The following is a 25,275-nucleotide window of genomic DNA, read 5'->3' as shown; positions in this document are numbered from 1 at the left end:
TAGGATGGCCTTTTACGTAATCCAAGGCCTGAATTACAAGGTATTCACCAGCTGCTAGCTGACCACCTACTCCAGGCTGAGCTGGGCCTTTTACCTGCCCCACCAGGCTCTTGGAAGCGTGCCTGCCTACCCACCTTCTGTGGTGTCCTAGCAACCAGAAACTTCTCAGAGTTCTGGCCAGACAGAGGCCATTCTCTCCCAGACTGTGGTGACTGGCAGCCTCCTGGGCCCCTGAGGACCCCTCTCTGGGGCTCACAGGTCCTGAAAGGCCACCCTTGTTCCCCCCACAGACCTGCAGAAGCCCAGCCAAGTGCTCCCCAGACGGCCGGCAGGATGAGCTTCTCACTCACATTCACAGAGCTGGTGAACGTGGCCATCCCACAGTGCGGCGTGGTGAACTTTCAGGCCCTGCACTACCTGCTCCATGGCATCCTGGAGCAGAGCAACTTGGCCGAGAGCAGGAGGCATCTCTCCGGGGAAGAGGACTTCCTGAATCTGTCCCTGCCCCAGGAAGGGGACTCCCTGCCCTTCGTCTCCCCTGTCAAGAAGATCCACAACGTGTTCGACCAGCTGGTGGGCCGCATGGACAAGATGGAGAGCCAGCTGACTGTGCTGCAGGATATGTCCTCGGTGCACACGCCGCAGGGCAGTTCGGCCAGCAGCCGCGTCGCCCAGGACCTGTGGACCACCATCAAGATACGGAAGATGGTGGAGGCCAACGAGGAAGCCGTAGCCAAGGCAAGGCCCCCTCTGCTCTTGACACTGGGCCCCTCCTCACCCCCATGTCCCCGTGGGCCCTTGGGAGCCCGTCAGAGCCTGCTTCGTGCTCACCTCTGTCCCGACTGCTGAGAAAGAAGCCAGCCACAGAGACGGGCTCCAGAGGAGCGGGGTGGTGGTTGCTGGAGCTGCAGGGAGGGAGAGACCACTCAGTTACAGGGTGGTGAAAAGGTCCTGCATCAGTCCAGGTGCTGTTTGAGCAGCATGGTGAGTGCACTCAGTGCCACCAAAGGGTCTGCTGTAAAGGGGCTGATTGGGGGCCAGGTGATGGCGCACATATTACAGTACACAGGGACCAGGGTTCAAGCCCCTGCTTCCCAACTGTGGCGGGGGAAGCTTCATGAGTGATGAAGCAGGGCTGCAGATCTCTCTCTCTCTTTTTAAAATTTCATTTATTTAGTAATGATAAAAATAGGAGGGGTGATCCAGGAGGTGGCACAGTAGATAAAGCATTGGACTGTCAAGCATGAGGTTCCAAGGTCAAACCCCAGCAGCACATGTACCAGAGTGATATCTGGTTCTTTCTCTCTCTCCCCCTCATATTTTTTATTATTATTCATAAGATAGGAGGAGAGAGAGAAAGAATCAGACATCATTGTAACCACTTAACCAGGTGCATTACCACCTGGCCCCTTCTCTATCGAAAAAAAAAAGAAAAAAAGGCTAATTGTATACTATGTGAACCCATATGCAAATGTTAACTGGATGGGGCTCACATAATATATAGGGTGTTTTAAATATTTTATTTTAATAAGAAAGATACAGGGAGTGGTCCGGAGGTGGCCCAGTGGATAAGGCCATGAAGTCCCAAGTTTAATCCCCGACAGCACGTGTACCAGAGTGACGTCTGATTCTTTCTTTTCTCTCCCCTTGTCATTTTCATGAGTAAATAAATAAATAATTTTTTAAAAAGAAAGAAAGATACAGAGGGAAAGAGACACAGAGGGGGATACCAGAGAACCACTCACCTCTCTGGCTTATGGCAGTGCTGGTGATTGAACCTGGGACCTCAGAGCCACAAGCATGAAGATCTTTAGCAGAACCATGATACTGTCTTCCTAGTACCCTGTTTCTGTTCCTGCTGGGGATATGGACAGGGAGGAAAGGATCTGCAGGAACTTGGGAAAAGGGGAGAGCATCACCCCGATTTTGTGAACATGCAAGAGTGTTTATGAATTTGCTGGTGGCACAGCCACAGAGACACACTTTCGCCTCCTGCCCAGAGCCTAGTTCTCATCCCTGCGGAGCTCATCCTGGGGGAGCAAAGTCCAGCCTCTGTCCTCCCGTCCTCCCATAGGTCTCTGAGGGGGTGGGGCATAGTGAGACCTGTATCTGTGGGACAGCCTCTCCCTGAGGTGCTGGGGGCCAAGGAGGGAAACTTCAGCTTGGCATAAGGAGCACTGGGGGCTGGGCAGGCTGGGACAGTCCTGGGAAGAGGGTAGAAGCAGAGGTAATTGAGGAGTCGGGCAGTAGCACAGCGCGTTAAGCGCACGTGGCGAAAAGCACAAGGACCGGCCTAAGGACCCTGGTTCGAGCCCCCAGCTCTCCACCTGCAGGATAGTCACTTCACAGGCGGTGAAGCAGGTCTGCAGGTGTCTGTCTTTCTCTCCCCCTCTCTGTCTTCCCCTCCTCTCTCCATTTCTCTCTGTCTTATCCAACAACAACAAAATCGCCTGTGAGGTGATCCCCCTGCAGGTGGGGAGCCGGGAGCTTGAACTCGGATCGTTAAGCTGGTCCTTGTGCTTTGCGCCATGGGCACTTAGCCCACTACACTATCGCCTGACCCCTGAGAAACAAAATTTATTTACCGTAATTTTTATTATCTTTATTTATTGGAGACAGCCAGAGATCGAGAAGGTGGGGGAGATAGACAGGGAGAGAGACAAAGGGATGGATGCCTGCAGCCGTACTTCACCACTTATGAAGCTTCCCCCTTGCAGGTAGGGACCAGAGGCTTGAAGCCGGGTCCTTGTGCACTGTAATATGTCCGCTCAGCCAGGAGCACCACCACCTGGCCCTCATAATATTATTCTTTAAATTGCTACCAGGGCTCAGAACCTGCACAATGAATTCACCACTGCTGGTGGCTATTTTTTCCTTTTTATTTATTCCCTTTTGTTACACTTGTTGTTTTATTATTATAGTTGTTATTGATGTTGTTGTTGTTAGATAGGACAGAGAGAAATGGAGAGAGGAGGGGAAGACAGAGAGGGGGAAAGAAAGGTAGACACCTGCAGACCTGGTTCACCGCCTGTGAAGTGACTCCCCTGCAGGTGGGGAGCTGGGGGCTCGAACCGGGACCCTTACTCTGGTCCTTGCGTAATGCAGGCCCTGAGCCCCAGCAATAACTCTGGAGGCAAAAGAAAAAAAGAAAAATATCTGAGTTTGGGGGTAGCACAGTGGGTTAAGGATCCCGGGGGGGGGGGGTTGCTTCACAGGTGGTGAAGCAGGTCTGCAGGTGTCTGTCTTTCTCTCCCCCTCTCTGTCTTCCCCATGTCTCTCCATTTCTCTCTGTCCTGTCCAACAACAAAAACAGCAATAACAACAATGGGAACAAAATAGAAAAAATAGCCTCTGGGCCTGATGGTGGTGCACCTGGTTGACTGCACATGTTACAGTGCTCAAGGACCTGGGTTCAAGCCTCTGGTCCCCACCTGCAGGGGGAAAGCCTTGCAAGTGGTGAAGCAGGGCTGCAGGTGTCTCTCTTTCTCTCTCTCTCTCTGTCTCTCCTATCCTCTTGATTTCTTGTTGTCTCTATCCAGTAAATAACGATAATAAAACATTTAAAAAAAAGCCTCTAGGAGCAGTGGATTCATAATACAAGCACTGAGCCCCAGTGCTTAACCCTGGAGGCAAAAAAAAAAAAAATCTGAGTGGGGGTAGATAGAGACTCATGCCTGAGGCTTCCGGTTCCCAGATTCAATCCCCTGCATTACCGTAAACCACAGCTAACCGTGCTCTGGTAAAAGAAAAAGAATCTCTGTTGGTGCTTTAGTGGCCCCACCAGAGGGCACAGCCTGCCCCTTGCTGAGTGGTTTCTGTTTGTTTAATGTGCTTCCACATGGGTCTCCCATGAATTCAGAGCACTGCTGAGCTTAGTGTCATTTCTGGACTCTGAGAATATCCCGCCCAGGCCTTGTCAGAGCCAGGAGCTTGTCAGAGCTTCTACACTTTACCTCTCCCTGTGTCTCATGCCAACTTCACCACCCTCCTCTCTTGCCCTCCTCAGTCCATGAAGACTGTGCAGGACTTGCTTAATGAAATCCACAAACTCAAGAGCACTGTGGAGGTCCTCCGCAAGGACGTGGACCTGCTGAAGGACATGTTTGTCAAGGTAGACCCTCCCCATCATCCTTTGTGATGACCATGCCATCCAGAGCCTGGGGGTTGGGTTGGCAGGGTACACCTAGAAAGCCTGTTCTTGGTCGAGGGGGTAAGGGAGGGGCTGCCAGGATGTGAACTTTCTAGCCCACTTCTCACCATCTGTAGGTGACTGAGACCTAGTTCCTCCTGGCTCAGGCAAGAGAGAGAATTTGTCGTCTCACGACTAAAAAGTCCAAGGACACCTTCAGGTCTGGCCAGGTCTAGCTGTCGGTGATGCTGCCCTCTGTCCTGCCTGAGCCCTGGGTCCTTGTCCCTGGGTCCAGCAGCTCAGCAGAAAAAGAATCACTTTCCCTTTCTAGAAGATGCCTTTCAGCAACTGGCAATAGCTTAGTTGGTAGAGTGCAGGACTTGTATGCCCAAGGCTCCTAGTTAAATCTCAGCACCATGTTTATGGAGTGTGGGTCCTCTCTCTCCCCCTCCCTCCCTCCCTTTCTTCTGAAACTCTATTTTTAAGGTTCTATAATATTTTTATTATCTTTATTTATTTATTGGGTAGAGACAGTTAGAATTCAAGTGGGAAGGAGGAGGGAGAGAGGCAGAGAGACACCTGCAGCCCTGCTTCACCACTCATGAAGCTTTCCCCCCGCAGGTGGGGACCAGGGGCTCGAACCTGGGAACTTACACACTGTAACATGTGTGCTTAACCAGGTGCGCCACCACCTGGCCCCAAGGTTCTATAATTTTAAAAAAGTTTTTTTATAAAGACAGGTAGAGAGGAAGAGACCATAGATTCTGTCAGTCAGATGTGGGCTAGATTTTTTTTTTTTGATTTATTGGAGGATGAATGTTTTACATTCGACAGTAAATACAATAGTTTGTACATGCATAACATTCCTCAGTTTTCCACACAACAATACAAACCCCACTCGGTCCTCTGTCATCCTTTTTGGACATCCCCCTCACCCACCCAAGTCTTCCACTTTGGTGCAATACACCAACTTCAGTTCAGGTTCTACTTGTGTTTTCTCTTCTGATCTTGTTTTTCAACTTCTGTGTGGGCTAGATTCTAACCTAGGTCATGCACATGACAAAACAACACATTACCCAAGTGAACTGTTTCACCAGCCCCCCTCTGTTAATTTTTTTTTTAATATTTATTTATTCCCTTTTGTTGCCCTTGTTGTTTTATTGTTGTAGTTATTATTGATGTCGTTGTTGTTGGGTAAAACAGAGAGAAATGGAGAGAGGAGAGGAAGACAGAGGGGGAGAGAAAGACAGACACCTGCAGACCTTCTTCACCGCCTGTGAAGCGACTCCCCTGCAGGTGGGGAGCCGGGGGCTCGAACCGGGATCCTTATGCTGGTTCTTGTGCTTTGCACCACCTGCACTTAACCTGCTGCGCTACCTCCCGACTCCCCCCTTTTTATAAAAAATTTTATTTTCCACTTCTCTGGGAGTCCATTGTACACTTTTTTTTTTTTTTTTTTTACCAGAACACTGTTCAGTTCTGGCTTATGGTGGTGTGGGGATTGAACCTGGGACATTGGAGTCTCAGTCATGAGAGTCTGTTTGTATAACCATTATGCTATCTACCCTTCACCCCCCCTCCTTTTTTTTTTAAGACTGATTTTCTTTCTTTTTTTTTAAGATTTTATTTATTTATTAATTTATTTGTTAAGGAGACAGGAGGGAGAGAAAGAACTAGACATCACTTTGGTACATGTGCTGCCGGGGATTGAACTCAGGACCTCACACTTCCGAGTCCAGTGCTCCATCCACTGTGCCACCTCCCAGATCACTGATTTTATTTCTTTTATAGGAAATACTGAGAGTTTTTTCTTTTTTTCCTCCAAAGTTATCACTGGGGCTCGGTGCTAGCACTATGAATCCACTGCTCCTGGAGGCCATTTTGTCCATTTTTTTAAATATTTTTTTAAAAATTAATTTATTTTCCCTTTTGTTGCCCTTGTTCTTTTCCATTATTGTTGTAGTTATTATTGTTGTTATTGTTGTTGTCGTGGTTGTATAGGACAGAGAGAAATGGAGAGACGAGGGGAAGACAGGGGGGAAAGACAGACACCTGCAGACCTGCTTCACCGTTTGTGAAGCGACTCCCCTGCAGGTGGGGAGCTGAGGGCCCAAACCGGGATCCTTTTACTGGTTCTTGCGCTTTGTGCCACGTGCACTTAACCCGCTGCCCTACCGCCCGACTCCCTCTCTCTATTTTTTTTTTTCATTTGGATAGGATAGAGAGAAATTGAGAGAGGAGGGGGAGAGAAAGACTGACACTGGCAGACCTGTTCACCAGGTGGGCAGCTGAAGGCTGGAACCAGGATCTTTGCACTTAGTACTATGTGTTGTGCTTAACTCAGTGCGCTACGCCCGACTCCCAGATACTGAGAGTTTCATGAGAGGGCCATCAAAATCTCTTGGATAATGAGGGCACTGCTTTGCTATGTGCTCGACCCAGGTTTGAGCTTGGATCCCACCACACTGATGGAAGCTTCAGTGCTGTGGTCTCTCTCTCTCTCACTCTCTCTCTCTAAATAGTGGGAGAAACCATGCTTCCTCAGCCCACCTCTAGGACTTCGGTCTGCGAGAGGTCCCAGAAATTCTGCACAACAGAAGCCCAGCATTTCCCAGACTTCCTCAACCAAGGAGCCCTCTTCCACCCTTTCCAGCTTCCCAAGAAAGCCAGCAGGCTTTGGACTCTCTTCTCTCTTCTCTGACTTGGCCATCTAGAGCCAAGTCCTTGCATTTGGCTGTTGGGAGGAAGCAGGGCAACACCAAGAGCCCCCAACCCCATCCTACCATCATTGCGCCTTCAACAGATGTACCCAGAGAAACTGGACGTGGTCTGTGAAGACCTGAAACAGCAGAATCGGAAAATGAGTGAGCTGCAGCGGGAAGTGGTGAGGGCCTCATCCGCTCCCTCCCTGAGGGCCAGGCCCTGCCTGGAGCTGCGGGTGTCAGTGGCCTGGACACTCCACCCCACAAAGCCCTGTTTACTTGCAAGGGTGGGCTACAAGGGAACCCTCTCCCCTCACTCCTGCCCCCCTCACCGCCTCTCAGATATATCTCCAGAATAAGATGCAGTCCATCCCCAAAGTCGAGGACATGGTGCTCTGGAGCAGCCTGCATGAGGCCATGTTCACCCCGGTGAGTGAGGTCAGGAAGAGGGGAGGCAGGGGGTGGGACAGTAGCGCAGCGGGTGAAGCACAGGTGGCACAAAGCACAAGGACCAGCATGAGGATGCCGGTTCGAGCCCCCCACTCCCCACTTGCAAAGTCACTTCACAGGCGGTGAAGCAGGTCTGCAGGTGTCTTTTTCTCCCCCTGTGTCTTCCCCTCTTCTCTCCATTTCTCTCTGTCCTATCCAACAACAACGATGATAACAATAATTACAGCGACAGTAAAACAAGAGCAACAAAAGGGAAAATAAATAATAAAAATAAGCAAATAAAAATATAAATATTGAAAATAAAGGGGGGAGGGGAGGCACCCCTGGCCTGCCCCGCCCCGACTTGACTTCCCTGCAGGGAGCTATACCACAGGACTCCAGCCTGTGGTCAGCCCACCTCCATCTGCCAGAGGAGGAGATCCTGCAGAGAGCTGGGAGCCTGGCGGAATCCGACATAATCAGGAAGTTCACAAAGGAGGTGCCGGAGGCGGTCCCCGATTCCTTGAGTGACCGGGACAGGCTCTCGCAGGCCCCGTTGCTACAGGCCGCCTTGCAGGATGAGGCTCTGGGGCGGCTCCAGGAGACAGCTGACCCTTCCAGCCTCAGCAGGACCCAGGCAGCCGAGCCGCCACAGATAATGGAGCCTGAGCCCTTGGTCGAGCCTGGACAGGAGCCTGAGAGGAGCCCGAGCTTCATGCGATCACTGACACCGACACCAAGATCATCCTCTGACACCCAGGCTGAATCCAGACCCTCAGGGCCCGAGCCTGGGCCTGAAGTCCAGCCTGGCCCCGAGACCCAGCCAATTCCTGGATTCCAGATCTTCCTCGCACCCCAGGCCTTCCCTGGACCCCAGGCCTTCCCTGGACCCCAGGCCTTCCCTGGACCCCAGGCCTTCCCTGGACCCCAGGCTTTCTCTGGACCCCAGGCTTTCCCTGGACCCCAGGCCTTCCCTGGACCCCAGGCCATCCCTGGACCCCAGGCCGTCCCTGGACCCCAGGCCGTCCCTGAACCCCAGGCCGTCCCTGGACCTCAGGGCTTCCCTGGACCCCACGGCTTCCCTGGACCCCATGGCTTCCCTGGACCTCAGGGCTTCCCTGGACCCCAGGGCTTCCCTGGACCTCAGGGCTTCCCTGGACCCCACGGCTTCCCTGGACCTCAGGGCTTCCCTGGACCCCAAGGCTTCCCTGGACCTCAGAGCTTCCCTGGACCTCAGGGCTTCCCTGGACCCCAAGGCTTCCCTGGACCCCAGGCCGTCCCTGGCTTCAGGCCTAGCCCAGGCTCTTGGCCCACACCACCAGTAGGCTGGCCTGCTGTCCCCAGAGGCCCAGCCAGGTGGAATACTTGGCCTTTCTGGAACTTTGGCGGCTTACCACCCAGCCGAGACACTTGGGCCATCATGCCACCCCAGGCCCAGGGCTTCAGGCCACCAGCCACAGAGCAGGGCTTGGGGTGGCCTCCATCTCGGTGGTTTCAGTCTCGCCGCTCCCAGGGGTACCGGCTCTCATCTGTGTCGGAAGACAGGGAGGAGGCTGAGACGCCAGAAACTCAGGAGGAGGCTGCGCAGGGCGCCCTCCCTGAGGAATTCCAAACTCCAGGACTCACCAAGCGCCCCAAGAGCACGGCGTCCCCCAAGGCTAAAGCTGCCGCCGCCGCCACTGCTGCTGCTGCAGCTGCTGCGACCGCAGCCCAGGCCTCCCAGACTTCGGTCAGGATGTTTCAGGACATACCTGTCATCAAGCTGACGGACACGGCCTCCATCACCGACAACGCCGCTGCCGCCGCCGCCGCCCAGATCTCCCAGGGTGAGGCCAAGCTGCTGAAGGACACCCCTGCCACGAAGCTGGCCACCATCGCCTCCAGCAGCGCGGCCGCCGGGGCCCTGGGCGTCCTCGGGGAGTACCTGGGTGCCGGCTCATCCCGGGGGGCTTTGGATGAGTACCTGAAGAGCCAGGTGGCTAAAGACGGGCTGGATTCAGCCTACGAGGAGATAGACGTGCCGCCCAGCTCAGACCTGCTCCGGGCCATGGAGGCCGCCAAGCAAGCTGTGACCCCTGAGGAGAAGAAGCTGGCTGTGAAGTCCTCCATGAGCCACATTGCCCAGATGCCCATCCGCCACGACTCCCTGAAGGAGGAGCTTGCCCAGCTCACGTCCAGCCTGTACCATCACCTGGACGACTATGGTAGGTCCACTGGGCCCCTGCAGCCTGAGCAGCACCCCCTTCCTTCCGTGGGTTCACCCAACAAAATCTCAAAATCTCCTTTCAGCCATTCAGCACTGCTCCTAGGGCATCAGTACCAGCCTCTTCCTAGGCTCTGTGTGGCCAGGAGCACAGAGGGGATTTATCTTAGAGTTGGGGGCAGGGGGCAGCAAGCTCTGGAGATTTTCTCTGAAATATTTAAAAAAGAAAAAAGTATACATAATGGATAAAATAATTAAACTTTTTTTTTTTAGTACTTAAACTTTTAAACATGAGGTACTGCGTGTGATCCCCAGCAGTGCATGTGCTGGAGTTATCCTCTGGCTCTCTCTCTGTCTTCCTCTCTCTCCCGACACCCCACCTTTTTTTTTAACCAGAGCATCGCTCAACTCTGGCTTATAGTAGTGTGGGGGATTGAACCTGGGATCTCAGAACCTCAGGCGTGAGAGTTTCTTTGTATAAACGTTATGCTATCTACCCCTGACCCTCTCCTCTCGCTTGTGTTATATTTTTCCTTCTCCTTCATGTCAAGTAAATAATTTAAGTGTGCTGGGAGCAGTGGAATTGCACAGACTCGAACCCCAGGCATGATATATATATGTATATGTATATGTATATGTATACACACACACACACACACACACACACACACACACACACACACACTAGAGGGAAGGAAGATAGCTTACCTAGTAGAACACACACGCCTCTACTGCCAGAGCCTGGGATCAAGAACTACATGGGAGAAACATGGATAGGCTGAGGGGGGCTTTATGGATGGTGGAGTAATGCTGCCGTGTCTCTGTCTCTCCCTCTCTAAAAACAAACATCCCACAACGATCTTGGGTCCACACTCCCAGAGGGGTAAAGAATAGGAAAGCTATCAGGGGAGGGGATGAGATACAGAGTTCTGGTGGTGGGAACTGTGCGAAGTTGTACCCCTCTTATCCTATGGTTTTGTCAATGTTTCCTTTTTTTATTATTTTTTAAATTTTCCCCCCTTTTGTTGTCCTTGTTGTTGTAGCCTCGTTGTGGTTATTATTATTACCATTGTTGATGTTGTTTGTTGTTGGATAGGACAGAGAGAAATGTAGAGAGGAGGGGAAGACCGAGAGGGGGAGAGAAAGACAGACACCTGCAGACCTGCTTCACCGCCTTGTGAAGCGACTCCCCTCAGATGGGGAGCCGGGGGCTCGAACCGGGATTCTTATGCCGGTCCCTGCGCTTTGCGCCACGTGTGCTTAACCTGCTGCACCACCGCCCTACTGCCATAAACTGTGGTTTTTGTTTGTTTAATCTAGGGCACCAGGAGGTGGCGCACCTGGCAGATACACTGTCAGGGATTGACTTTGGAGTCTCAGGTTTGTGTGGTATGCACTCTCCTTGCTGAGCCATCTCTCTGGGCATTTTTTTAAAAACCATTATGAGGGAGCTGGGGGATAGTGCAGCAGGATAAGCGCACGTGGCACAAAGCACAAGGACCAGAGTACAGATCCCGGTTCGAGCCCCCGGCTCCCCACCTGCAGGGGAGTCGCTTCACAGGTGGTGAAGCAGGTCTGCAGGTGTCTGTCTTTCTCTCCCCCTGCCTTCCCCTCCTCTCTCCACTTCTCTCTGTCCTATCCAACAACAACAACAACAGTAACAACAAGGGCAACAAAAGGGAGAAAAATGGCCTCCAGGAGCAGTGGATTTGTGGTGCAGGCACTGAGCCCCAGCAATAACCCTGGAGGGAAAAAGAAAACACACAAAAAACCCACAGTTTACTGGGAGTATTTATTTATTCCCTTTATTGCCCTGGTCGTTTTATTGTTGTTGTAGTTATTAAAGATGTCGTTGTTGTTGGATAGGACAGAGAGAAATGGAGAGAGGAGGGGAAGACAGAGAGGGGGAGAGAAAGACAGACACCTGCAGACCTGCTTCACCGCCTGTGAAGTGACTCCCCTGCAGGTAGGGAGCCAGGGGCTCGAACCGGGATCCTTACGCCAGTCCTTGGGCTTGGCACCACCTGCGCTTAACCCGCTGCACTATACCGCCCGACTCTCTACTGGGAATATTTAAATGAGCACAGAGGCCCTCAGGCTGCCAGTGCCTTTCCAGTGGGCCAGCAGCGTGCCCTAGAGGTGGAATCACAGGCCCCCACTGCTGCCCCCCCTTCGCTTTCAGCCACCATTGGAGTCGGTTCCAAGCTGGGGATGACCGTGGACATGCTGCAGGAAAAGGTCTGCGGGATCCTGGATTCCAGGATAAAGGTTCGTGTCCCAAGCAAACTTGTTGACCCAGAACTGGAGGGAGCTCCCACCCCAGACCCACCACCGTTTGCCCTGCAGCTGCAAAGGGCGGGGGCCCAGATGCCTGGTGTCCCGTGAGGAGCAGGTGGGGGACACCTGGGGTGGGCATGTGCTTCAGGCCCCTCCTGACCATGGTAATCCTTGAGCTGAGACTGTGGACATCCATATCTCCCCGTTTAGGAGGAGGAACTCGAGAGGGTTTGGGGGCACCAGATGGAGATGATGAAGGATCAGTACATCGTGCTGGACAAGGCCGTGGAAAGGTTGCAGGAGCGCATGGGCGAGTTCAAGGTCAGCAGGCCCCGGGGCCAAGGCCTGACCGGGGACGGCGGACTCCACCACAGCTGGCAGCACGGGAATGCCCTCCCCCTTCACATCACCTCCTTTGCTCAGAGCCAGGCACCTCCGAGAGGCCGGTGACCCAGTGGTCAGCAACACAGGCACCACCCAGTCTTGCCTGATGCTGGAGCTGCTTGTGACTTACTGATCTTCTCAAACTCCTATTTGATTTCATACGAGATAGCATGTCACGTGAGAGGGTGAGAGAAGCAGGGCACCACTCTAGCACACGGGGATTGAACTGGACGGAGCTTCAAGCATGCGAATCTTACTTTGCACCAGCAGAGCTACTTCCCTGGCCACAAAATAAAGAATTGAGGTGGGGGAGTATGGATTGACCTGTCAACACCCATATTCAGTGGGGAAGCAATTACGGAAGCCAGACCAAGTATACATGTTACAGTGCACAAGGACCCAGGTTCAAGCCCCCTGTCCCCATCTGTAGGGGGGGAAGCTTCATGAGTGCTGAAGTAATGCTGCAGATCTCTCTCTCTCTCTTTTGCCTCCAGGTCGCTGGGGCTCAGTGCCTGCACCAGAAATCCACTGCTCCTGGAGGCTATTTTCCCCACTTTGTTGCCCTTGTTATTGTTGGATAGGACAGAGAGAAATAGAGCGAGGAGGGGAAGACAGAGAGGGGGAGAGACAGACAAACACCTGCAGACCTGCTTCACCATTTGTGAAGCGACCCCCCCTGCAGGTGGGGAGCTGGGGGTTCAAACCAGGATCCTTGTGTTGGTCACTGTGCTTTGCGTCATGTGCGCTTAACCCACTGCGCTACCACCCAGCCCCCCTGCAGATATCTATCTTCCCCTTCCTTCTTGATTCATCTCTGTCTCTATTTAATGCTTAATTTAACATATATATTTAAATAGAGAGAGAGAAGTAGAAGTCTTTTTCCAGCTTTAGGGTAAAGGGCCCCTGGGTGTGTGATTCTTCCCAAGCAGGTGCGTCTCCATGCTGTGATGGGAGAGAATAAGTGGGGGGAGGGCGGCATGAACGGGAGCCAGGCCCTCGTGGGGAGGTGGGGTGAGACTTGAGGCTTTGGCCTGACACTCAGGCTTGGTGTGGCTGGTGCCTCAGTGGTGAGCTGCCGGCTAGACTGAAGTTCTGGGCTTCCTGTGGGCCTTGCAGGCCAGAGGAGACGGCCTTGTCTTCGGTCTCTAGGGGCCAGGCATCAGTGTTGCTTTGCGTTTTTCCTCCTCCTCCTCCTCGGGCCTGCTCACTGAATAGCAGGTTCGCAGGATGCCACCACAGGGACAGCTCACCCCACATCCCTGTGTCCCCTCCCTTCTCATCTGGGTACCTGGAGCCCAGGCCTGAGTGTGCTCACCATTCTGCCTGCCATCCACCCTGCACTTTGGCCTTTTCTCAGGTTCCTGAGGGTGGGTGTGGGCACCCGACCTTCTCTCCGTGCTTCCCAGGGTGGCTGACATGCCTTTGCTTCTGTTCATAGGTAATCCAGGATCAAATACGACATCTAGAAAAGATCAAGGCGGACCGACAAGTGATGGAGGAAGAACTGAAGGAGGTGAGTGAGCAGAGCCCTGCCGCTCTGTCCTGTCCCTGAGCTCCACTCTCCTACGCAGGGACACAGCCACAGCCAAGATGAAGTCACCCGAGAGACATGTAGAAGCCTCTTCCACCCAAACTCCTGTGAAAAGCTTGGCGAGCTTCTCAAAAGCTGTCCCGTCAGCTCCTATTTTCTGTGACTTAGGATGAGTGACAGCTTGTTATCTGAACCAGCAAGATAGCTCACTGGGGTCTTAGGCCTGCCTTGTCTTGCGGCCGACCCAGGCTCAAGCCCGGCCCTCACTGCACTGAAGGAAGTTTCAGTGCTGTAGTACCTTCCTCTATCTCTGTCTCTCTGACCTGCAGGATGGGAGGTAGGTAGCATAATGGTTATGTAAAGAGATTCTCATGCCTGAGACTCCAAAGTCCCAAGTTCAATCCCCACTCACCACCATAAGCCAGAGCTGAGTAGTGCTCTGGTAAAAAACAAACAAAGCAAAGCAAAACAAAACAAAACAACAACAAAAAACTGACCTGGAATGAAGCTCCAGGGACAAGAAAAAGAAAATAACTTATATCCAACTTAAATTTTTTTTTTATATTTATTTTCCCTTTTGTTGCCCTTGTTGTTTATTGTTGTTGTAGTTATTATTGTTGATGTTGTCTTTGTTAGATAGGACAGAGAGAAATGGAGAGAGGAAGGGAAGACAGAGAGGGAGAGAGAAAGACACATGCAGACCTACTTCGCCACTTGTGAAGCGACCCCCCTGCAAATGGGGAGCCAGAAGCTTGAACCAGGATCCTTATGTCGGTCCTTGCGCTTTGCGCCATGTGCGCATAACCCACTGCGCTACCGCCCGACTCCTTTTTTAAAAAATTATTTATTATTAGAGACAGAAATTGAGAGGGGAAGAGGAGATAGAGAGGGAGAGAGACAGAGGGACACCTGCAGCCCTGCCTCACCACTCATGAAGCTTTCCCCCTGCAGGTGGGGACCAGGGGCTTGAACTCAGTTACGTGCACACCACAGCGTGTGCAGTTAGCCAGGTGCGTCACTGCCTGGTCCCTATGCAACTTTTCAGTCACAGAAAAACCTTGGACTCGGGTGCCGGGAGGTAGCTTACCTGGTAAATTGAGGCCCTGCGTTTAAGCCTTTGCATCACGAACAGTGCCTGTGGATGCTAGTGTGGTGCTTTGATGTTGCTCTGTCTCTGTGTATCTGTCTCACTCTCTGAAACCAAATCTGAAAACAGTTGGCCCAGGAGCCCGCCTGGCAGCACCTCATGCGTGTGCCGGTCCTGGACTCCCTCCCGGGAGCTGCGGTAGGGCGAGAACCCTTGGCTTAGATCTGCTGACCCTCCCAGCAGGGATTTAAGCCAAGACAGGATGTCTTGGGCCCCAAACTAAGAAAACTTTCCCAGCTCCCTCCAGCCCCCACCCCAGCACCCTGCCTCTCTGAGTCCCCCTTCCCCCCTAGAAAGCAGACAGAAGCATCCTGGCACTCAAGGCGAACCGCACAGACCTGGAGGTGTTGGCGTCCGAGCTGAATGAGCTGGTCCAGGGCCTGATGTACAGGCTTGTCACCCAGGACGACGACTGGAAGAAGACGGTGAAGCAGCTGAACGAGGAGATGGCCACCAAGGCGAGTGTCCCCGTGCCGCTCCCCGCGGTCCCCAACTGCCCGAGCTGAGCAGCACCAGGCAACACATGTCTGTCTCCCCCCCCCAATTCCTGAGGGCTAGAATCGAAGCTGGCACAGCACCTCCACGCCGCAGGTCCTGAGTTCAATCCCCAATACTACATATGCCAGAAAGAGTTTCTGGTTCTCCCTTTCTTTTATTTATTTATTTATTTTCTCTTTTGTTGCCCTTGTTGTCTTTTATTGTTGTTGTAGTTATTACTGATGTTGTTATTGATGTCGTCATTGTTGGATAGGAGAGAAATGGAGAGAGGAGGGGAAGACAGAGAGGGGGAGAGAAAGACAGAGACCTGCAGACCTGCTTCACCGCCTGTGAAGCGACTCCCCTGCAAGTGGGTAGCCGGGGGCTCGAACCGGGATCCTTAAGCCGTTCCAGTCCTTGCGTTTCGCACCACGTGTGCTTAACCCGCTGTGCTACCGCCCGACTCCCCCTTTATTTATTTCTTAATGAAAAGAGTAGGAGGAGAGAGAGAAAGAGAAGCAGAGTATCACTCTGGTACATGTGTTGCCTGGGATTGAACTCAGGACCTCAAGCTTGAGAGCCCAGCACTTTAACACTGCCTTACTTCCTGGAACACTGAATAAAAATATATATATTTTAAGTAAAAGGGCTGGGGAGACAGCATAGTGGTTCTGCAAAAGACTTTCATGCCTAAGGCTCTGAGGCCCCAGTTTCAATCCTCAGCGCTGGGGATTGGTGCTGGCTCTAAGAATCCACTGCTCATGGTGGCCATTTTTTCCATTTTATTGGATAGGACAGAGAAATTGAGAGAGGAGGGGGAGATAGAGAGGGAGAGGGAGAGAGAGAAAGAGAGACACCTGCAGACCTGCTTTACCACTCGTAAAGCATTCCCACTGCAGGTGGAGAGCTGGGGATTCAAACCCGGGTCTTTGTGCAGTCCTTGTGCTTAATATTATGTGTGCTTAGCCAGGTGTGCTATCACCTGGCCCTCTCTCTGATGAAAATGAAGTAAAATATCTTTTAAGGTAAAATAAAGTTGATTGTGGCATTCCTCTGTACCCCTAAAAGCCGCGTGTCCCCACTCACCACTGTGTGTCTACTTCCTAGCGTCTGGGGATCGCAGGGAGAGGTTCTTGGGGTCTGCAGGGGAGCAGTGGGCTTGCTGCTCCTGCGGCTGCTCTCAGGCTCAGTCCCTAACCCCAGTGTGTGGTAAAGGCTCTGCACTGCACGCAGGGAGACCAACTGGCCCTCTGGCTGCTTGCAGCTGATCCACCGGGACTTGGATACCCTGAAAGTGGACCTGGACGAGGTCTGGAAGATGATGAGGAAGCTGATGGCTGAAGGCTTCCGGTTTGACCCTGACAGTGCTGCCGGCTTTAGGAGGTGAGTGGGGAGACATCTCTCTGGGGAGGAGAACAGAGGGTGCGCCTGGCCTGGCTGGGGGTGGGGGCAGGGCTGCCCGGTGTGTGCACAAGGGGGTGGACAGTCCTCAGGCTCAGAGTGGGGGTGTCTGTCCCTCTCACACAAGGAAGCTGAAGCCAGGGAAGGAAGGGGCCATTCAAGGCCAAACACAAGGAGAGTCCGGGTGGACTGGTGCAGGAACCCAGCACCTTACAGCACCTTACGCAGAGTTCCTCCATGTTCTGGGGAGCTGGGGGTGGGGCTGGCTCTTATCCTCAGATCCCTCCTGCCCGCAGTGTCCATGTGAAGCCTGTAAGTCTGAGGGCCTCCATTGTGTTTGGAGGGGGGGTGGGATTACAAGGACACACACTTCAGCTCCACCTCTGCCCCAGTGGGACACCCAGGAGTCAGCAGGGCCCAGCTGAGCTGAGCTGGGTGGCCAGCAGCGGGAGGGCAGCTCCTGACAGCTGGGGTCTTCCAGGAAGCTGTTCCAGCGGGTCAAATGCGTCTCCTGTGACCGGCCTGTGCAAATGATGACCAGCCCGTGAGTACCAGCCGCCAGGGGGCGCCCGCCCTGACTGCTCACGCACAGCACCTGTGCCCAGGTGGGAGGTGCTGCCACTCCTTCCTGCTGTCACCAGCTGTCTGGTCACTGTGATGTCCCAGGGACAAACTCCAAAACAAAACAAACAAACGAACAAGAAAAAGCCCCAGAACATCACTTGGGCACAAGGGATGCTGGAGACTGAACTTGAGACCTCATGCTAGAGTCCAGAGCTTCAGCCATTGTGCCACTGGGGTGCAGGGGTGCAGGGGTGGGGCAGGGAAACTTTTATAAAAGGTTGACTTTATTAGGGGCTGGGCGGTGGTGCGCCAGAATACGTGCACAGAGTACTCAAAGCATAAAGACTTGAGCAAGGATCCTGGTTCGAGCCGGCTCCCCACCTGCAGGGGAGTCACTTCACAAGCGGTGAAGCAGGTCTGCAGGTGTCTGTCTTTCTCTTCCCCTCTGTCTTGTCTTCCTCTCTGACCCATCAAAAAAAAAAATCAAGAAAAAAAAAGGCGGGAGTCGGGCGGTAGTGCAGCAGGTTAAGTGCACGTGGCGCAAAGTGCAAGAAAAAAGTGTAAGGATCCTGGTTCGAGCCCCCGGCTTCCCACCTGCAGGGGAGTCACTTCACAGGTGGTGAAGCAGGTCTGCAGGTGTTTTTCTCTCCTCCTCTCTTTTTTTTTTTCCCCCTTTTCTTGCCCTTGTTGTAGCTTCGTTGTGGTTATTATTATTGCCCTTGTTGATGCAATTCGTTGTTGGATAGGACAGAGAGAAATGGAGAGAGGAGGGGAAGACAGAGAGGAGAGAAAGATAGACACCTGCAGACCTGCTTCACCGCCTGTGAAGCGACTCCCCTGCAGGTGGGGAGCCGGGGGCTCGAACCGGGATCCTTACTCCGGTTCCTGCGCTTTGCGCCACATGCGCTTAACCCACTGCGCCACCGCCCGACCCCTCTCTCCTCCTCTCTGTCTTCCTCTCCTCTCGCCATTTCTCTCTGTCCTAACAACGACGACATCAATAACAAAAACAAACAAAAAAAAACAAGGGCAACAAAAGGGAAAATAAATTAATTTTAAAAAATGGTGTCAGGAGCAGTGGATTCGTAGTGCAGGCACTGAGCCCCAGCTATAACTTTGGAGGCAAAAAGAAAAGAGCAAAGGAAATCAGAGTGACACTCTGGTCCATGTGGTGTCAGGGATCGAGCCAGGAACCTTGGGCATGAAACTCTGATGCTGGGCAGTGGCAGCTCACCTGGTAAGTTCAAGCCTCCAGGCCCTACCTGAAGGGAGAAGCTTCACAAGTGGTGGAGCAGCACTGCTTCACTTCCACTTAAGTCAAGGGCAGCTTGTTGAGCGCACATGCTGCCATACACAAGGATCTGAGATCAAGCCCCCGCTCCGCACCCGTGCGGGGGGGGGGGGGGGGGAGTAGCTTCACGAGCAGTGAAGCAGGGCTGCAGGTGTCTGTCTCTTTCTTCCTTCCCTCTATCTCTCTGCCTCTCAGTTTCTCTCTGTTCTATCAAATTATTTTCTTTTTTTTAAGATATTATTTACTTATCAATGAAAGGGATAGGAAGAGAGAGAGAAAGAACCAGACATCACTCTAGTACATGTGCTGCTGGGGATTGAACTTAGGACCTCATGTTGGAGAGTCCAATACTTTATCCACTGCGCCACCTCCAGGACCACATCAAATTAATTTTTAAAAAACTGCTGAGTGCTGGGCAGGGGTAGATAGCATAATGGTTATGCAAAGAGACTTTCATGCCTGAGGCTCCAAAGTCCCAGGTTCAATCCCCTGCACCACCATAAGCCAGAGCTGAGCAGTGCTCTGGTAAAAAAAAAAAAAAAAAGACTGCTGAGTGCTATGAAGTCGTCGTGTAGACACCAAGTTCCGGTGACAACCTTGGTGGCAAAACAATAACAAAAAAGACAGCCTAGACCTCTCAGTTGAGCAATTTCCTCAGCTGCCGTTGTGACGTTCCACTTTGTGTGTGTGTGTGTGTGTGTATTTGGCACTAGGGTTATCAGCAGCGCTCTATACCTGCTTGACTCCTCCCCTCCTAGTAGATTCATTATTTATTTATTTATTTATTTATTATCTTTATTTATTGGATAGAGACAGCCAGAAATCAAGAGGGAAGGGGGTGATAGAGAGGGAGAGAGATAGACATCTGCAGCTCTGCTTCATCACTCATGAAGCTTTCCCCCTGCAGGTGGGGACCGGGGGTTCGAACTCAGGTCCTTGCGCATTATAATACGTGCGCTCAACCAGGTGTGCCACCACCCGGCCCCGATTCATTATTTTCGTAGGGAGAGGGTGAGGGTGAGAGACAGGCAGAGGAGAGACACTGCAGCAGGGCTCCATGCGCCACTCGGCAAACTTCCCTGTGCAGGTGCCCCCATGAGCTGGCCCAGGGCCCGGACTCAAGTCCTTTTTATAGTCTAGTGTGTGCTACCAGCGGAGCTACTCTCAGCCCCTAAGGTGCTGTGTTACCATTTTCTCTCTCCCTCCTCCCTCTTCACAGTGGGCGAGGCAGACAGAGAGGGAGAGAGAAAGAGGGAGACAGGAATACAGCTGGTGAGATGGCAAAAGACTTTCATGCTTGAGGCTCTGAGCTCTCAGGTTCAATATCAAATACCATCAGCCAGAGGTGAGCAGAGGGTTTGTTTTATAATTTTAATAAAAATTGTGGGGGTAGATAGCATAATGGTTATGAAAAGAGGCTCTCATGCATGAGGCTCCGAAGTCCCAGGTTCAATCCCCCGCGCCTCCATAATAAGCCAGAGCTGGGCAGTGCTCTGGTGTTTCTCTCTCTCTCTGCATCTCTCTCAAAATTAAATAAATCAGATATTAAAAAAAGAAAAAAATAATAAAAATAATATCGATATAACAGAAAGAGAGATAGCTGAACCACTGTCCCACTGCTTGTGAGGTTTCCCCTCGACAGGCGAGAACTGAGGAAGGCTCGAACCTGCGTTCTGGAGTGTGGCGAAGCATGTGCTCTAGCAGGTGAACCATCACCTGGCCTGAATGCTCCACTTTTATTTCTTTTTACTGTTGCTTTATTATTGTTGTTGTTGTTATTAATGTCACTGTTAGATAGGACAGAGAGAAATGGAGAGACTCGGAGGGGAAGACAGAGGGGGAGAGAAAGACAGACACCTGCAGACCTGCTTCATCACCTGTGAAACGATGCCCCTGCAGGTGGGGAGCCGGGGGCTCGAACGGGGATCCTTACGCTGGTCTTTGCACTTCACGCCATGTGCGCTTAACCCGCTGTGCTACTGCCCAGCTCCCAATTTCTTTCTACTTATTAATGAGACTCAGAACAATTGTTATGTTCTGTAGGACCCCCTGGGAGTCCCTCCACCCACAGTGTCCCCACTCCCCACTCGTGAGCTTTCTGGAAAAAAGGCAGGCTGGAGGCTGGGCTTCCTGGAGAAGGGGGCTTCTGCAGGCCCCACCCACGCCTCCACTCAGCTCCGCTGGCCCCACCTCCCACAGGCAGCTCATCACCATCCGCAGAGCCCAGCTGCTGTCCCGGCTGCGGCCCGCCAGCGCCAACACCTATGAGTACCTGCAGCGGCAGCACATGAGGTGAGTGGGGGACTCACCCGTGGCTGAGACCATGGAGACGTGGAGGGGGGGCTGCCAGACACATAAGGTAAGGCCCTGGAGGACGGGGAGGGACATCTCTGCAGGGCAGCTGTTACGGTCAGGAGTTGTGGAAGGGGCAGAGACAGCTCATCTGGTAGGGCGCATGCCTTGCTGTTCATCATGGCTTGAACAGAACCCTGGCACCACATGGGAGCACCAGGACACTGGGGAAGCTCTGTACCCTGATGTGTGTGTGTCTGTCTGTCTCTTTTTTGCCTCCAGGGTTACATCTGGGGCTTGGTGCCAGCACTATGAATCCACTGCTCCTGGTGGCCTTTTTTTTTTTTTTTTTCCATTTTATTGGACAGGACAGAGAGAAACTAAGAGGGGAGGGGGGATAGAGAGGAAGAATGAGACACCTACAGACCTGCCTCACCTGCATCCCCCCTGCAGATGGAGTGCGGGGGCTTGAACCCTGGTCCTTACGCTTAGTAATATGCACACTTAACTGGATGAGCCACCACCTGCCCCCCTTCTATCTGGATGAAAAAGTGACCTAAGAGCAGTGACATCACGATGGTTCTGAATAGAAACAAGTACTGGAGGCCAGCAGTGGCACACCCACATCACCAAGCTCAGGGACCCAGGTTCAAGCCCCTGCTCCCCACCTGTAGGGGGGAAGCTTCGTGAATGGTGAAGAAGGTCTGCAGGTGTGTCTCTCTCCCTCTATATTTATTCTTTAATGAAAAAGATAGGAGGGGGAGTTGGGCGGTAGCACAGCAGGTTAAGCACAGGTGGCGCAAAGCTCAAGGACCAGCATAAGGATCCCAGTTTGAGCCCCCGGCTCCCCACCTGCAGGGGAGTCGCTTCACAAGTGGTGAAGCAGGTCTGCGGGTGTCTTTCTCTCCCCCTCTGCCTTCCCCTCCTCTCTCGATTTCTCTCTGTCCTATCTTAACAATGACAACATCAAAAATAATAACAACAACAACAATAAAAAAGCAAGGGCAATAAAAGGGAAAAAATAAACAAAAAAGAAAAGAAAGAAAAAGATAGGAGGACAGAGAAAGCAGCAGACATCACTTTGGAACATGTGCTGCTGGGGACTGAACTCAGGACCTTATACTTGAGAGTCCAGTGCTTTATCCACTGCACCACCTCCTGGTCCACTCTATCCCCCTCTAACTTCTCCTCCTCTCCCCTCTCAATTTCCCTCTGTTCTGTCAAATAAATAAAAAACTGAAAAACGAGAATGGCTGGGGACAGCTGGTTTCTCATGCACGTTTCATGGCCCTGGTCGATGCCTTTCTGGGAGAATCCTCACAGCTTTCCTTTGAGGGGTGCTCTGTGGCCGCCCCATTCACAGCTGAAGACACTGAGCCTCCAGAGCTTGAGCTGCTGGCCCTGCGTCACAGGGTGATGTGGAGCTGGCGCCGCGGCCTGTTGTTTTCAGCTCCCTCGGCTTCCTGGCAGCCTGACTTCCTAGCTGCTTTCTGCCCCTGGGCCAGGGTCGTGTGCCCACTCAGGAGGCTTGAGGGGAGGCTCCTGACGGACACCCCTTGCCCCATTTTTTTTTCCTCCAGGGTTATTGCTGGGCTTGGTGCCTGCACCATGAATCCACTGCTCCTGGAGGCCATTTCCCCCCCCTTTTGTTGCCCTTGTTGTAGCTTCGTTGTGGTTATTATTATTGCCATTGTTGATGTTGTTCATTGTTGGACAGGCAGAGAGAAATGGAGAGAGGAGGGGAAGACAGAGAAGGGGAGAGAAAGACACCTGCAGACCTGCTTCACCGCCTGTGAAGCGACTCCCCTGCAGGTGGAGAGCGGGGGGCTCGAAATGGGATCCTTCTGCCGGTCCTTGCGCTTTGCACCATGTGCACTTAACCCGCTGCGCTACCGCCCGACCCCCCCCCACTGTTTTTTTTTTTACAGACCAGTTTCACTGCTCTTGATCATGTTTTCATTCTGACAGGCAAGGTGGGGGGACATACTACAGCACTCCCCCCGTGGTGCTGGGCTGCAGACAGAGTCCTATGCTTCACTTGTTTACTCACGGGAAGGATTCACTTACTAAGGACAGAGACGAGGAGAGGGAACCAGAGCACTACTTCTGCACTTGTGCTGCCGGGGCTGGAACTCAGGACGTCATGCTGGAGCTCAGTGCTTCACCCCACCCCCAGCTCCTCGAGAACAGGAGGCTGAGTGTGCACTGGCCAGGGTCCCCTCATGGGCCTGTCCCCACAGGCCTGGCCGCACCCTCACCTGATCTGGGAGGAGCCCGCTTTTTTTGTTGTTACTATTTTATTTATTATTGGATAGAGACAGAGAAATTGAGTGGGGAAGAGAAGATAGGGAGAGAGACAGAGACACCTGCAGCCCTGCTTCACCACTCATGAAGCTTTCCCTCTGCAGGTGGGGACTGGGGCTTGAACCTGGGTCCTTGCACACTGTAGTGCGTGTGCTCAACCAGGCACGCCACCACCTGGCCCCAGCCCCATGCTCTCTGCATGCTGGGGTCCTGGAATCATCCTGGGCTTCTCTAAGCAGGACCCTCCCTGCCCTCCCCTCACCCCCATCCCCCTCCCTGCCCTCCCCTCACCCCCATCCCCCAGGGAACAGCAGCAGCTACAACAGCTCCAGGACATGGGCGAAGAGGAGGGGAGTCTGGACTCCCTGGGGAACCCACAGGACTGGGGGGACGGCCCCACTAACCAAGCCGGCCTCAAGCTCAAGTCCTACCAGCTGTCGTCCCTCTACCCCTACGGGGACCCAGATCTGTGGGACTATGACACGGTGAGACAGGGCCCACCCTTGGGAGAGGGGGCTGGGGGCTTGACAGGGACATCCCTGACTAGGGCCGGGCTTCCCATAGGCCGAGGTGGACATCTTGGGTGTGGACGGGGTCCTGTACAAGGGCCGGATGAACCAGGACGGGTTGCAGTCTGTGTCTGGGGCAGACAGGGAGCTGGCAGGTGAGGGACGCCGGCCTTCCTGGGCTCCCCACCTCATCCCGGCTCTGAGGGGGCGGGCAGCAGAGCCAGTACCTCCCCGGAGTCCCCGCATGAGGTGGGAGCAGACCCAGAGCACGTGCCCAGGAGGTGAAGACCTGGCGTCAGAGCGTGGAAGCTGGCTGTGGGCTGGCAGAGGAAGGGTGCTGGCCTCCCTGAGAAGCTGAGGGGCTGGAAGGGCTGTGGGGCCCATCTGTGGGAGGAGTCACCTGGGGGGGGTTCTGACAGGGAAAGACCCTGTGGTGGGCACAAGGCAGGTACCGCCGGGGCCCAGGGGACTGGGAAGGGGTGGGATTGGGGACCTGGCTCTTTGTGCCTGTATGAGTTCTTAAAAGGTTCCCAAAACCAGCATGCAGGGAGGGAGGGAGGCACGTGCCTCATGAGTGCATGGGTGAGAAGTGGGTGTGCAGAGGGCACCAGTCGAGAGGAGGAAGGAGCCCCCCACCCCTGCCCCCCTCACACCCCCAGCTGTGAAGGTGCCGCACCCCCCAGCTCGAAGCCTGGAGGATCGAGTGCGTCAGGGGACCTTTTACAGCGCCACCCACCCCCGTGAGCACCCCCCCCCCAGAAACCTGCCCGGATACCCACCTAGGGCTCCCACCTAGTGCCCGCCTCCAAAAGGCCTGCCACCCGGGCCGAGGCCCCCGCAGCCCCTTGCTTCACCCCGGGGGGTCCTGGTTGGAGGCCGTCCCGGGCTTGCTCCCACATGCTTCCCATGCTCAGCTGGCTGCAGCGAGGATGGGGGCTGCTTGTTTCTGAGCAGCCACCCCCAGTCTTGAGCCCACTCTGTGGGTGCCCTCTGGTGCTCAAAGCGCTTTCTCCAAGGCACGGAAGACTTGAGCAGGGGGCACAGCCGCACCCCAAGGACCAGGACCCCAAACCCCTCTAGTGGGATGAAGCCACAGGGCACTGCTCCCGTAGCCTCGGGCACATCGGTGTCTCCTGCTCCTCCAGCCTTCAACTCCCGGGTCGGCAGCTCAGTGGCCTCAAGCCCCTACCTGGGTGTGCCAGCTCAGCCTCCGTCTCTGCCCCCCCTGCTGCCCCCCCTGACACCGTCCCTGCGGGAGCCCCGGGAGCCCCAGCTGCACTCGGGGGCCAGCAGGCACCCTCGGCCCCTGCACCTGCCGTCCAGAGCCAGCACACAGTCGACTGAGGAGCACAGCAATTGTGAGTCCTACTGCTTGGTACCTGCCCCACCAGGCCTGGGGAAGGCGCGGGGGCCTAGGCTGGGGGCTGCTTGAGCCCCATCGACCTGGGTCTCGGAGACCGCCTGCTGCCCAGACCCAGTCCTCCGCTAAGCCGATGAAATTCCTCGACAGCTTCTCAGCTCCACACAACTGCCGGGATTTTAAAGACAACTGCTTTCCTTTTCATTTTGCTGAACCCATTTCATCAGAGAATTTCCTCCCCTCCGCGGCTGTGACTCTTGCCCAGACAGTTTTCT

At 53.7% G+C, this 25,275-nt stretch overlaps 1 protein-coding gene across 1 annotated transcript; it reads left to right on the top strand.

Annotated features, from left to right (window-relative positions):
- Positions 1-25,232, top strand: C15H16orf96 (chromosome 15 C16orf96 homolog). Its single transcript, XM_060172457.1, has 16 exons — positions 1-738; positions 4,007-4,111; positions 6,933-7,013; positions 7,174-7,260; positions 7,640-9,464; positions 11,646-11,731; positions 11,951-12,061; positions 13,563-13,637; positions 15,096-15,260; positions 16,544-16,662; positions 17,162-17,224; positions 20,735-20,827; positions 23,436-23,616; positions 23,696-23,795; positions 24,300-24,380; positions 24,786-25,232. Exons 1-16 carry the CDS (start codon positions 334-336, stop codon positions 25,070-25,072), a joined length of 3,864 nt encoding a protein of 1,287 aa, XP_060028440.1. The 5' UTR covers positions 1-333; the 3' UTR covers positions 25,073-25,232.
- Positions 25,233-25,275: the final 43 nt, after the last annotated feature.

The sequence above is a fragment of the Erinaceus europaeus genome, chromosome 15 (assembly GCF_950295315.1).
Source record: "Erinaceus europaeus chromosome 15, mEriEur2.1, whole genome shotgun sequence".
Classification (NCBI taxonomy): Eukaryota; Metazoa; Chordata; class Mammalia; order Eulipotyphla; family Erinaceidae; genus Erinaceus; species Erinaceus europaeus.
The sequence above is the reverse complement of the archived record's forward strand: the minus strand, read 5'-3'. Positions and strand labels throughout refer to the sequence as shown.

Excerpts from the sequence above, each read along its gene's own strand:
- C15H16orf96 (XM_060172457.1), top strand. The coding sequence starts at position 334 with ATGAGCTTCTCACTCACATTCACAGAGCTGGTGAACGTGGCCATCCCA. Across the intron at positions 12,062-13,562 it reads AGCGCATGGGCGAGTTCAAG|GTAATCCAGGATCAAATACG; the intron begins GTCAGCAGGCCC and ends TTCTGTTCATAG. Across the intron at positions 20,828-23,435 it reads CTGCAGCGGCAGCACATGAG|GGAACAGCAGCAGCTACAAC; the intron begins GTGAGTGGGGGA and ends CCCATCCCCCAG.